Genomic DNA, 12,607 nt, shown 5'->3' on the forward strand with positions numbered 1-12,607 from the left:
AGTTCTGAATTCTTGTTACCTAGGTTAACACTTCTAATTTACCTAAGGCTACTAGTTTATTTCATTTGTGGTGCCAGTGAGATTTGTTCCAATTTACTTTGTTAGAGGAAAACTGCTACATGGCAGATCAGCAAAATGCATGGCAATCACTGGCATGTGTATCTTATTTTAACTGTACAGACCATCCTCTCCTACAGAGAACTCCTAAAACCATTGCTAAACAGGTTCCGTTTTCCTTTCAAAATCCCAATGATGAGAAGAAAATCTTGTTACCTTACCCAGTTTACCATCATATAAATCATAGATATCACAGCCATGTATCTTAAAGGTTAAAAAACAAAAGAAGATCTTAGTTCCTTTGGAAGGACCATACTTTGAAGCAGAATAGAACAGTGGTTAGTAACAGGATCCTCAAACTATGCCTGCTTTAGAATCCTGGCTGTGCCACTCACTAGTTGTGTGACTCTGGGCAAGTTCTTGTTCTGCTTCATTTTTCTCATTGGTAAATAGGAGTAATAAAACTTCTTAAGCTTAGATACATTTTAGCTGTTAGTTGTACTAGAATAATAGCAGTAATACAAATGGGACTTAGTTATGTTAATTTTGTGTATTTCCTGAAAAATGTAAACAGATTTTTCTGAGGATGGAAGGTGAAATGATTTGGATGATTTGTTTTTGAAAGATTTTTTTTTTAATTCTTTTTTTTTTTAATGTTTATTTATTTTTGAGACAGACAGAGACAGCATGAACAGGGGAGGGGCAGAGAGAGAGGGAGACACAGAATCTGAAACAGGCTCCAGGCTCTGAGCCGTCAGCACAGAGCCCGACGCGGGGCCCGAACTCACGGACCGCGAGATGATGACCTGAGCCGAAGTCGGACGCTCAACCGACTGAGCCACCCAGGCGCCCCTGAAAGATTTTTTTAAAATGTTTATTTATTTTGAGAGAGAGAGAGAGAGAGAGGAAGGGAGGGAGGGCAGGGGGACGGGAGGAGAGGGAGAGAGAGAGAATCCCAAGCAGGCTCTGCACTGTCAGCGTGGAGCCCCATGCCTGGCTCATACTCGAGAACTGGAAAATGATGACCTGAAACGAAATCAAGAGTCGGATGCCCCTGAAAGATTTGTTTTTTAAACTGACTACGAAAATTTATGCTTTGGGCTATGCCATGAAACCATTTGTTTTGAAAATTTGAAGAAACCTACAAAACATTTTTTTTGTTTTAATCACAAAGGTATTCGTACCCATGTGACAGAGTGCGAAAGAAAAAAAAATAATAATAACCCCTTTTTATTCCATCCCTTGACATTTTGGATGAAAGAGTTGATTACCTTACCAAAGAGGGTAATGTTTTTTGGAAATTTAGTGACAATGTTTATAAGAGCTACTTACTCACCATTCAGTGACTATTTTAATTGGTCGTTTTTCTTCTGAACTCAGGTGGGCAGAATTGGATTGACAATGACCAGTCATACTATTTTTTTTCTTTAAGTTTTTCTTAGTTAAGTAGGCTCTGGGATGCCTGGGTGGCTCCTTTAAGTGTCTGACTTTTGATTTCTAAAATTTTTTTTTTTTTCAACGTTTATTTATTTTTGGGACAGAGAGAGACAGAGCATGAACGGGGGAGGGGCAGAGAGAGAGGGAGACACAGAATCGGAAACAGGCTCCAGGCGCTGAGCCATCAGCCCAGAGCCCGACGCGGGGCTCGAACTCATGGACCGCGAGATTGTGACCTGGCTGAAGTCGGACGCTTAACCGACTGCGCCACCCAGGCGCCCCTGACTTTTGATTTCTGCTCGGGTCATGATCTCATGGTTCTTGAGTTTGAGGCCCGTGCCAGGCTCTGTGTTGACAGTGCAGAGCCTGCTTCGGATTCTGTCTCCCTCTTTCTCTGCCCCTCCCCTGCTTGCACTCTCTCTCAAATATAAATAAATAAACATAAAAAAAAAAGTAGGCTCTAGGCCCAATTGAGGGGCTCAGACTCACAACCCTGAAATCGAGAGTCACATGTTCTACCAACTGAGCCAAGCCAGGCGCCCCCAGTCACACTCCTTAGGTATGTGATGACCCACGATCACCAGCCTCTGCCAGGTTCTTTATCCTCACCCCACCCCCCAACCGTCTGTGTCCCTTTACAGCTTATAGTTGTTTAATGTATGTCCTTCCAGTCCGTGCTATGTAACTTTGTGCCTGTGAGGAATTTAGTTTTAAGTTTTACATAATTGTATTGTTGTTCATTTAATTTTGCTCTTTTAGTAAACTTTATTTTTATAGATCTCAGCTCACCCTTTTTGACTGACATATAGTATATCACATACAACATTTCGTTTATCCATTTCCCTCTTATTAGACATTGAGTGTTTCCCTAACTCATTTCTATTATAAACAGTAGGTCTATGATGAACATCCTTGTACATGGACCCAGAAATACAATTGGGAAGTGGTAGAACCAAGTTTGAGCCTGAGTGTGTCTGACTCAGTTCCTTCTTTTTCGTTGTGCAGACTCGCAGTCATCACTTATTTGCTTAATTTATTGCAAGGACACTATTATAATAACAGTAATGGAAATATAAAAAATGCAGTGGGATTGTTGGTTTTTCTTCTAACAGGTCGACTTAATTTTGCCCTTTTTCCCCCTGGTTTTTATTTAAGTGTGTAAATTGTATTATTAACCCAGTATGGCTAACAGTTTTGTAGTGTTCATTTTTCATGCTGATATAATGATATCATATATCTCTGATATAATATAAGCAGAGATCCACAACCTCCATAATCCACAGTCATTTGGTAAATATTTTAGGCTTTGTGGACTATATAGTCTCTGTCACAGCTACTCAACTCTGCAGCTGTAGTGTGTAAAACTTTATTTACAAAAACAAATGGCAGGCCAGATTTGGCTCATGCACAGTAGCTGGCTGACTCCTGATATAATAATAATTTTGATGGAATCATAATATTCCTCTATTCAAGTTTTTTCAGTATTACTGAAATAATATGAGAATTCCATTCCTTCTTTTTAGTATTATATTCTTAGGATAAATTTCTGAAATGAAAGTACTGATTCAGAAGGCTTATGGCTTTCTTACAGCTCTGAAAATTAATTGCCAAAATCCTTTAAAAGAGATGTTTCGATTTTTATAAATTAAGAGAGTAAAAAAAGAGTAGACTTTAATTCTATAATGGATAAATATGACATCTAAAACCTTATTAAATATCTCTTGAGGACTTGTGGAGGAGGCTTCCTTCTGCTGATTTGAGTTTTAAAACTTAAGAGGGCATTGATCTGTGCTATGAGAAATAATATTTTTTCTTTTTTTAGTAAATAATATTTCTTATATTTAATATTTAGGTATAAGTTACCTAATTTTTCTTAAATTTTTAAGATCTACTTACACATCTCAATTTAAATCAATTTAATTCTAATAATGTTAGAATTTTAAAACTTATTTGTACTTTGATTAATCTGACTTAGCTTAAATTTCCCTGAACATTGTATGCCATTTGCAAGCTTGCAGCACAATTCAATTTTAGTATATTTAATTTTCTTATGTACCTTGAACACCTGACCAGGGATACTGACATATCTAATAGAGGAAGTCCTAGTAAGCACTTAGACTTTTTTTTTTTTTTAATGTTTTTATTTTATTTTGAGAGAGCGAGAGAGAGACAGTGTGTGAGTGGGGGAGAGGGAGACACAGAATACAAAGCAGGCTCCAGGCTCCCAGCCATTAGCACAGAGCCGAATGGGGGGCTCAAACCCACGAACCATGAGATCATGACCTGAGCTGCAGTTGGACGCTTAACCAACTGAGCCACTCAGGCACCCCAGCACTTAGACATTTTTAATAAACCTAATTATAAGTCTAACCTTACTAATTTAATCAGATTCCCTAAGTGTTTAAAAGTTGATTGTGAATAGTTAAATTTTTTAATATGCCTTATATTCTTCAAAACCTTAAAGGCAAAAAAATTTACTCAATGATAAAATGTACTACCATATATACCTCTAATCTATCATATTAACCTATTGCATTAGTATTAGTAATGTAAGCTTGGTTGATTTTTAAATCATATTTGTACTTGATTTTATAGGTTGCAGTATCACTTCAACAATTAAAGGCTCCAGAGAATCATGATTGCTTTAGAATATAGATTATATAATCTTTTATTGTTTGATTTTACATAATAGAATTAATCATAATTTGAATATACTGAGCACAAAATTGGATTGTTGGCTATATGTTTAGTTTATATATGCCTTTCCTTTAATGCAGCTCATATTATTTGCTCTTTTGAATGTCACTATGGACTAAAAGTTATCACAGAAGGACTTTTTCACTTTTATGTGTATTTTGGGGGGCACCTGGGTGGCTCAGTCAATTAAGCATCTGACTTCAGCTCAGGACATGGTCTCAGAGTTTGTGGGTTTGAACCCCGCATGGGGCTCTGTGCTGACAGCTCAGAGCCTGGAGCCTGCTTCAAGTTATGTGTCTCCCTCTCTCTGCCGCTCCCCTGCTCATGCTCTGTCCCTCTCTCAAAAATAAATAAACATTAAAAAAATTTTTTTTAAGTGTATTTTGTGTGTTTTGTTTTTCAGTGTTAAATTGTGCAACCTGAACAGAGGAGGCCCCTTTAAACTGGAGCCTTTCTTGTATTACCATTATATCAGGCATATTTGAATATTGTGCCTTCTGGTAACAGTAAAATACTCTAGGCCTTTGTTTTTCTTTACCTCCAGAAATAGAATCAGCTACCTTCCAAGTCATTATGATTTTTTGATTATTGTTTTTGTTTTTGTTTTTTGTTTTTAGTGTAGAATGGTGTTAGAGGACAAATTCTGAATCCAAGCTGGCTTAGCTAATTTTAGGAGGTTTTAATATCATCCTTTCTTAGTCTAAATTAATTGTACTTCTAGAAGGCAGATTTTCCTTAGGGTTCACCTAGGTATATGTTTGTGATATGCTTGCCTTGATGACTCGTGAACTGAATTATTAGACTTACTTATTTTTCAAATCATTGGTACAATTTGTTATTACTCCTCTAGCCCCATTATCATTTCACTGAGTTAATATTTTTGGGGTGTTTTTGTCATGTTTCTTTATAATCAAACGTCTCAGTTTGAGATATGCAATTGCTGTAAAAAAATGAAAAGTATTAAGAAATTATTCTTCAGTCTGATGGTAACACTGGCCTCTTTTTTTCAGATATATTTTTGCCATCATGGATCGTTTTGGAGATGTATCAGAAGGTGAAGTGGACCATTCTTTCTTTGACAGTGACTTTGAAGAAGAAAAGAAATGTGAAAGTAACTCAGTTTTTGACAAGCAAAATGATGACCCTAAAAGGAGAATAGACGAAGATACAGAAAATGTAAACTTGAAATTTGGAATACAAAGAAAGGAAAATGAAATAAAGAAAATTCTTCCAGAAGAACACCCCATAGAAAATGATAATATGCGAACCAGAAATTCTTTATCATTGTCCACTTCGAGATCAAAAAAATTGTGGGATGCTACAACAGGGCATAAAATACACTTACCCACTCCAAGTAGAATTCCCAAAATTGTGAAAGAATGTGACGATGATTATTATACAGATGGAGAGGAGAGCAGTGATGATGGGAAAATGCAGCATGTCAGGTCCAAGTCAGCTAAACCACCTAATAACCTTAAAAAAAACATAAGTAAAAAGTATTCCAAAAGTAATTCTTCTTCCTCCTCTTCCTCTTTGTCTTCCTCATCTTCAAGTTCAGGTACAGATTGTTCAGATGCAGGGTCTGATAACTGTATTTCTGATACATCTCCATCATTAAAGAAACGTCTGTCTGGTGTAACCCACTTGTCACCAAAACAGAAATATAAATCAGGAGTAAAATCAACAGGAACACGACCTTCAAGTACTAAACCAAAAGTCAATGACTACACTGAGGAATCTGAAGATACTGTGACAGATGTCACTCCTCTCTCAACTCCAGACATCAGCCCTATTCAGTCTTTTGAATTGGGAGCATCAAATGATCAAAAAGTAAAAGTTAAAAGGCAAGAAAACGTGAGTCAAGAAGTATATGGAAATGTTGAGGATTTAAAAAATAATTCAAAATGTTTGAAATCAACCAAAAAGGGGAAAGAAAAAACTGGGCCTGATCTCACTCCAGAATCTTCAGTGTTAGATTCCAACATAGACCACAGATATAAACAAAAAGTCTTACATGACACAATGGACCTCAATCATCTTTTGAAAGGTAAGTTTCTTTTCTTTTTAAAAGCTGTATGTATTGAACTTACATATTAAACTTCATGGTATATTGAGCTTAAATATCAATTGCTATGAATTTGCATTGATTTTTCTAAATATATTTTATTGTTGGATAATTGATATTATAGTAACTTTTCCAATTACTCTATTTTACCGTAAAAATATCTGGAATATCATTTATACTACTGAAAAGCTAATTAACTAGGAGTAGAAACTACTTCACCCTAAACTTTGTTTTAGTGTCTTACAAAATCATAAAACCTAGAGGGAACAGCTAGATAAGATAAGTGGGGGAGGCGGAGCCAGATGTTTTTCACATTTGAGAGGGATGTGGGCATAAGATACATTTCGCTTTTTTCTTTAAGAAAGACAACAGCGCTGAAGTTAAAAATATCCTAACCTGTTGTCTTCATGTCAGAGAAAGTGGTGAGAATGCTGCCAAATGAAAGAACTCAGAATAAACTGTAGGGAACTATTCAGATTTTAAGTTAAATATTAAAGAGCATTATTTGAAAATAATTACCAAGTTGATGAAACAACATAATTCAAGTTTCAGTTCCTTTAAGATTGAAAATTTTTTTGAAGTATAATTGACATAGAGTATTCTATTAGTTTCAAGTGTATATCATAATGATTCGATACTTTTATACATTATGAAATGATCCCCATGATAAGTCTAGTTACCATCTGTTACCATACAAAGTTATTATAACTTTATTGGCTATATTCCTTATACTGTTCATTACATCCTCATGACTTAATTTATTTTTATAACTGGAAGTTTGTACCTCTTAATCCCCTTAGCTTATTTCATCCTCCCCTCCCCCAAGCCTTCTTCCCCTCTGGTAAGCAACAGTTTGTTTTCCTGTATCTAAGAGTTTTGTTTTGTTTGTTCATTTGTTTTTTTAGATTCCACACACAAGTGAAAGACAAATATGGTATTTGTCTGACTTATTTCACTCAACATCATACCCTCTAGGTCCATGTTGCCACAAATGGCAAGATCTCTTTCTTTTCTATGGCTGAGTAATATTCCATTGTATATATCTACCACATCTTCTCGATCCATCCATCTGTCAGTGGACACTTAGATTGCTTCCATATCTTGGCTGTGGTGAGCAATGCTGCAGTGAGCATAGGGGTGCATATTATCTCTTTAAATTGTTTTCATTTTCTTTGGATAAATACCCAAAAGTGGATTGCTGGATCATATGGCATTTCTGGGTTTTTTATTAAAAAAAATTTTTTTTTTAATGTTTACTCATTTTTGAGAGACAGAGCATGAGTGAGGGAGGGGCAGAGAGAGAGGGAGACACAGAATCCAAAACAGGCTCCAGACTCTGAGCTGTCAGCACAGAGCCCGATGCGGGGCTCAAACTCACGAACTGTGAGATCATGACCTGAGCTGAAGTCAGACGCTCAACCGACTGAGCCACCCAGGCGCCCCTGGCATTTCCGTTTTTAATCTTTTGAGGAACTTCTGTCCTGTTTTCTGTAGTGGCTGCACCAATTTACATTCCCAACAATATAAGAGGGTTCCCTTTTCTCTACATCCTCACCAACACTTGTTGTTTCTTGTGTTGTTGATTTTAGCCATTGTGACAGGTGATATCTCATTGTGGTTTTGATTTGCATTTCCCTAATGATTAGTTATGTTGAGCATCTTTTTATGTACCTATTGACCATCTGTATGTCATCTTTGGAAAAATATATATTCAGGTCTTGTGCCGTTTTTTGTTGTTAATTTTTTAATTAAAGTATAATTAATATACAGTGTTATTAGTTTCAGGTGCACAGTGTAATGATTCAACAAGTCTATACACTACTCAGTGCTCATCATAAGTGTACTCATAATCCCCTTTATCTTTTTCACCCATCCCCCCCACCTCCCCTCTGGCAACTACCATTCTCTGTATTTAAGAGTCTATTTGTCTCTTTTTTTCTTTGTTTTGTTTCTAAAATTGCATGTATGAGTGAAATCATATAGTATTTGTTTTTCTCTGACTTATTTCATTTAGTATTATCATCTCTAGGTCTCCATGTTGTTGTAAATGGCAAGATTCCATTCTTTTTGATGACTGAATAATATCCCACTGTGTGTGTATTTATATGTATACATATATACACACATATATACCACATCTTCTTTATCCATCTATGGATGGACTCTTGGGTTGCTTCCATATCTTGGCTACTGTAAGTAATATTTCAGTAAACATAAGGGTGCATATATTTTCAAATTAATGGTATGTTTTCTTTGGATAAATATCTAGTAGTGGAATTACTGGATCATATGGTATTTCTATTTTTAATTTTTTGAGGAACCTCTCATACTGTTTTCCACAGTGACTGCACCGGTTTGCATCCCCACCAACAGTGCTTGTCTTGTTTATTTTACCCACTCTGACAAATATGAAGTAGTATTTCATTGTGGCCTATTCGGGTCCTCTACCCATTTTTTTTTTTTTAATTTTTTTTTTCAACGTTTATTTATTTTTGGGACAGAGAGAGACAGAGCATGAACGGGGGAGGGGCAGAGAGAGAGGGAGACACAGAATCGGAAACAGGCTCCAGGCTCTGAGCCATCAGCCCAGAGCCCGACGCGGGGCTCGAACTCACGGACCGCGAGATTGTGACCTGGCCGAAGTCCGACGCTTAACCGACTGCGCCACCCAGGCGCCCCTACCCATTTTTTAATCAAGCTTTTTTTTTTTTTTTGATAGTTTTTGAGAGTGTAAGTTCTTCATGTATTTTGGATATATATTAACTCCTTATCAGATGTATGATTCGAATATCTTCTCCCATTTAGTAGGTTGCCTTTTCATTTTGTTGATGGTTTTCTTCACTGCGCAAAAGCTTCTTAGTTTGATGTAATCCTACTTTAGCTTTTATTACCCTTGCCTGAGGAGACTGAGCCAAAAAAATATTGCAAAGACTGATGTCATGGAGCTTACTTCCTATGTTTTCTTCTAGGAGTTACATTCTACAGGTCTTACATTCAAATCTTTAATCCATTTTGAGTTTATTTTTATATACGGTAGAAGATAGTCTAATTTCTTTATTTTACATATAGCTGTCCAGTTTTTCTAACACCATTTATTGAAGAGACTGTCTTTTCCCCATTGTATGATCTCACCGTCTTTGTCATAGATTGACTATGTGTGTGTGTTCTTATTTCTGGGCTCTCTGTTCTATTCCCTTCATCTACATGTCTGTTTCTGTGCCAGTCCATACTCTTTTGAATACTGTAGCTTTGTAGTAGAGTTTGAAATCAGGAAGTGTAATACCTCCAGCTTTTTTATTCCTTTTCAATATTGGCGTGGCTATTTGGGGTCTTTTGTTTTTCCATACAAATTTTAGGATGCTTTGTTCTAGCTCTGTGAAAAATGCCATTGGCATTTTGATGGGGATTGTACTGAATCTATAAATTGTTTTGGGTAGTATGGACATTTTAAGAATATTAATCTTCTAACCCATGAGCATGATATATTCTTTCATAAGCTGTAAATACTTTTTAATTAGTAAAAATCTTTAGTGCTGTATTTCCACATCAATTTATTATTCCTTTTTGGATATGTCAATTTGTTGTTATTATTTGGTGTGAAAGAAACTATATTTTAGGTAAAGTAAAAGCAAGTTGAAACGTTATCTTTACACTAGTTAACATAACTGTGAAATATTAGGTTTCCAGGATAGATTTTAGGTCAGTTGAAGACAACATTTTTATTTACTTATTTTTTTAATTTAAAAAAAAATGTTCATTTATTTTTGAGAGAGAGAGTACATGCAGGGGAGGGGCAGAGAGAAAGGGAGACACAGAATCCAAAGCAGGCTCCAGGCTCTGAGCTGTCATTATAGAGCCCAATGCAGGGCTCGAACTCACGAGCTGTGAGATCATAACCAGAGCTAAAGTTGGACGCTGAGCTGACTGAACCACCCAGGCTCCCCAAAGACAACATTTTTAAGTTGTAAGTAGTATTTTCCATCTTTGTTTGAAATGTCAGTTGAAAGAATAAATCTTTAGCTACATAATTCACATGGGATGGTAATGTAAGAGCATAAACAAATCCCTTATGTAGTCAAATTATTCTCACAGTCAGATGGATAAAGTATTTTGGACATTTGAACGTCCCCTTTTTTGTAGGTTTTCTTTTTACTTTGCTCTGATTATACCTATTGATTGTTTAGTATGTCTGAAAAATCAGACTCTTGGCTTTGCCCATCACCATCTATGTTTTAGGCCTCCACTCACTGTTCTGATAAATGCTCCTTCAGTCTCTTAAAACTTTCAGCATTGAGGAGTTTTTTTTTTTTTATTCTTGCCCCTGTGTCTTCCCCTAACGAGAGTGATCTTTTAAAAATAAAATCAGTCTTACCAGTTTCCTTCTTAATTCTTCAGTAGGCTTACTCCTACATTAAAAGTAAAATCCGTTGCATGGGGCGCCTGGGTGGCGCAGTCGGTTGGGCGTCCGACTTCAGCCAGGTCACGATCTCGCGGTCCGGGAGTTCGAGCCCCGCGTCGGGCTCTGGGCTGATGGCTCAGAGCCTGGAGCCTGTTTCCCTCTGTGTCTCCCTCTCTCTCTGCCCCTCCCCCGTTCATGCTCTGTCTCTCTCTGTCCCAAAAATAAATAAACGTTGAAAAAAAAAAAAAAAAGTAAAATCCAGGGCACCTGGGTGACTTAGGTGAACATCTGACTTGATTTCGGTTCAGATAAGATCCCAGTGTCCTGGGATGGAGCCCCCGCATCCAGCTCTGCACAGAGTCTGGAGTCCGTTTAAGATTATTTCTGTCCCTCTGCCCCTCTCTTACTCTCACGCGTGCTCTCTCTCTCTAAAATAAGTAAAAGTAAAATCTAAATTCCTTACAGTAGCCTAACAGACTCCGTATTAGTGATTCTTACCCTACGTAGTATATTAGTGTCATACTGATGCCTAGGCTCTGCTACAGGAATTCTGACGCAGTTAGTCTCGTATCCTTTAAAGTTGATGAAAACCATTAGTCTACATCATATGGATATCCTGCAACTCCTTTTTTTTTAAATTTTTTTAAATATGTATTTATTTTTGAGAGAGAGAGAGGGAGAGAGAGACAGAGTGTGAGCAGGGGCGGGGCAGAGAGAGAGGGAGACAGAATCTGAAGCAGGCTCCAGGCTCTGAGCTGTCTGCACAGAGCCCGACGTGGGGCTTGAACTCACAAACCGCGAGATCATGACCTGAGCTGAAGTCGGAGGCTTAACCGACTGAGCCACCCAGGCACCCCCCCCTTCTTTTTTTTAAATCTCTTATTACCTTGCTCCAGTCACAATGCTTCCTTACCATTCTCAGGATACTTTGTATTTACGGGGCATTTCCACTTGCTGTTGCCTTTTTTCTTTGCATAGGGTGCTTCTGTCTGTTGCTCAAGTCTTAGTTTATATATCACCCACTCAGAGATACTTTTTCTGAATGTTCTGTCTTGAGTAGCTTCACATCTCTATTTCACATCTCTGGCTCTCTGTCACAAAGCCTGTTTCCTCCCATCAGAATACTTACCAGACCCTGGAATTAGTGTAGTTTGCTTACTTATTTCTGCCACTAGAGTACAAGCAACATGAGGGCAGGATCTTGCTCATTGCTAGAATCTCCAAATTCAGCAGGTATTGGCACAAAAGAGACACTATTTGTCAATGAAGGAACTGAGGAACCCAGCTACAGTGTTGGGAACTGTACTTCATATGTTTCACTGAAATTTAATTGTTTTTAACAATTACCTATTCTTAGATTTGCCATCTGAAATACAAGGAATACATGTGTGCTTCCTTCAAAGTTATAATTGTTAATATATCTGATTAATTTTCTTTTTTAGGGAAAATCTCTATTTCTTTATCAAGCCATCCACTGTAACAATTTAAAAAAAATTTTTTTTTAACGTTTATTTATTTTTGAGACAGAGAGAGACAGAGCATGAACGGGGGAGGGGCAGAGAGAGAGGGAGACACAGAATCAGAAGCAGGCTCCAGGCTCTGAGCCATCAGCCCAGAGCCCGACGCGGGGCTCGAACTCACGGACTGCAAGATCGTGACCTGAGCTGAAGTCAGACGCTTAACCGACTGAGCCACCCAGGCGCCCCACACTGTAACAATTTTTAATTTAAAAAAAATTTTTATGGCCACTTTCCAGTCTGTAAGATCACTTGTATGATTCAAGTCGAGGACTGTACCTACAACTCTTCCAGATTTCCAGCACCAACCCCGGTGCTCTAGCACAACAGTTGACGAACTTTTGGGCCTTAAGACCAAAAGCATTTACACTCTTTTCTTTTGTTTTTAAAAAAGCATCTACACTCTCATTAAAAATTGAGGACCCCAAAAAACCT

At 37.4% G+C, this 12,607-nt stretch overlaps 1 protein-coding gene across 1 annotated transcript in view; it reads left to right on the forward strand.

Annotated features, from left to right (window-relative positions):
• Positions 1 to 12,607, forward strand: part of CFAP97 (cilia and flagella associated protein 97) — a 40,481-nt gene that overhangs the window by 2,984 nt on the left and 24,890 nt on the right. Inside the window, exon 2 of the mRNA XM_047091826.1 lies at positions 5,202 to 6,238. Coding sequence (XP_046947782.1) covers positions 5,218 to 6,238 — 1,021 coding nt within the window. The 5' untranslated portion in view covers positions 5,202 to 5,217. The remainder of the gene's footprint in view (positions 1 to 5,201; positions 6,239 to 12,607) is intronic.

Source organism: Lynx rufus, unplaced genomic scaffold (genome assembly GCF_022079265.1).
Source record: "Lynx rufus isolate CCGP_SWC_20201006 ecotype Redwood Valley unplaced genomic scaffold, mLynRuf1.p SCAF_3, whole genome shotgun sequence".
In the NCBI taxonomy this organism is placed as follows: Eukaryota; Metazoa; Chordata; class Mammalia; order Carnivora; family Felidae; genus Lynx; species Lynx rufus.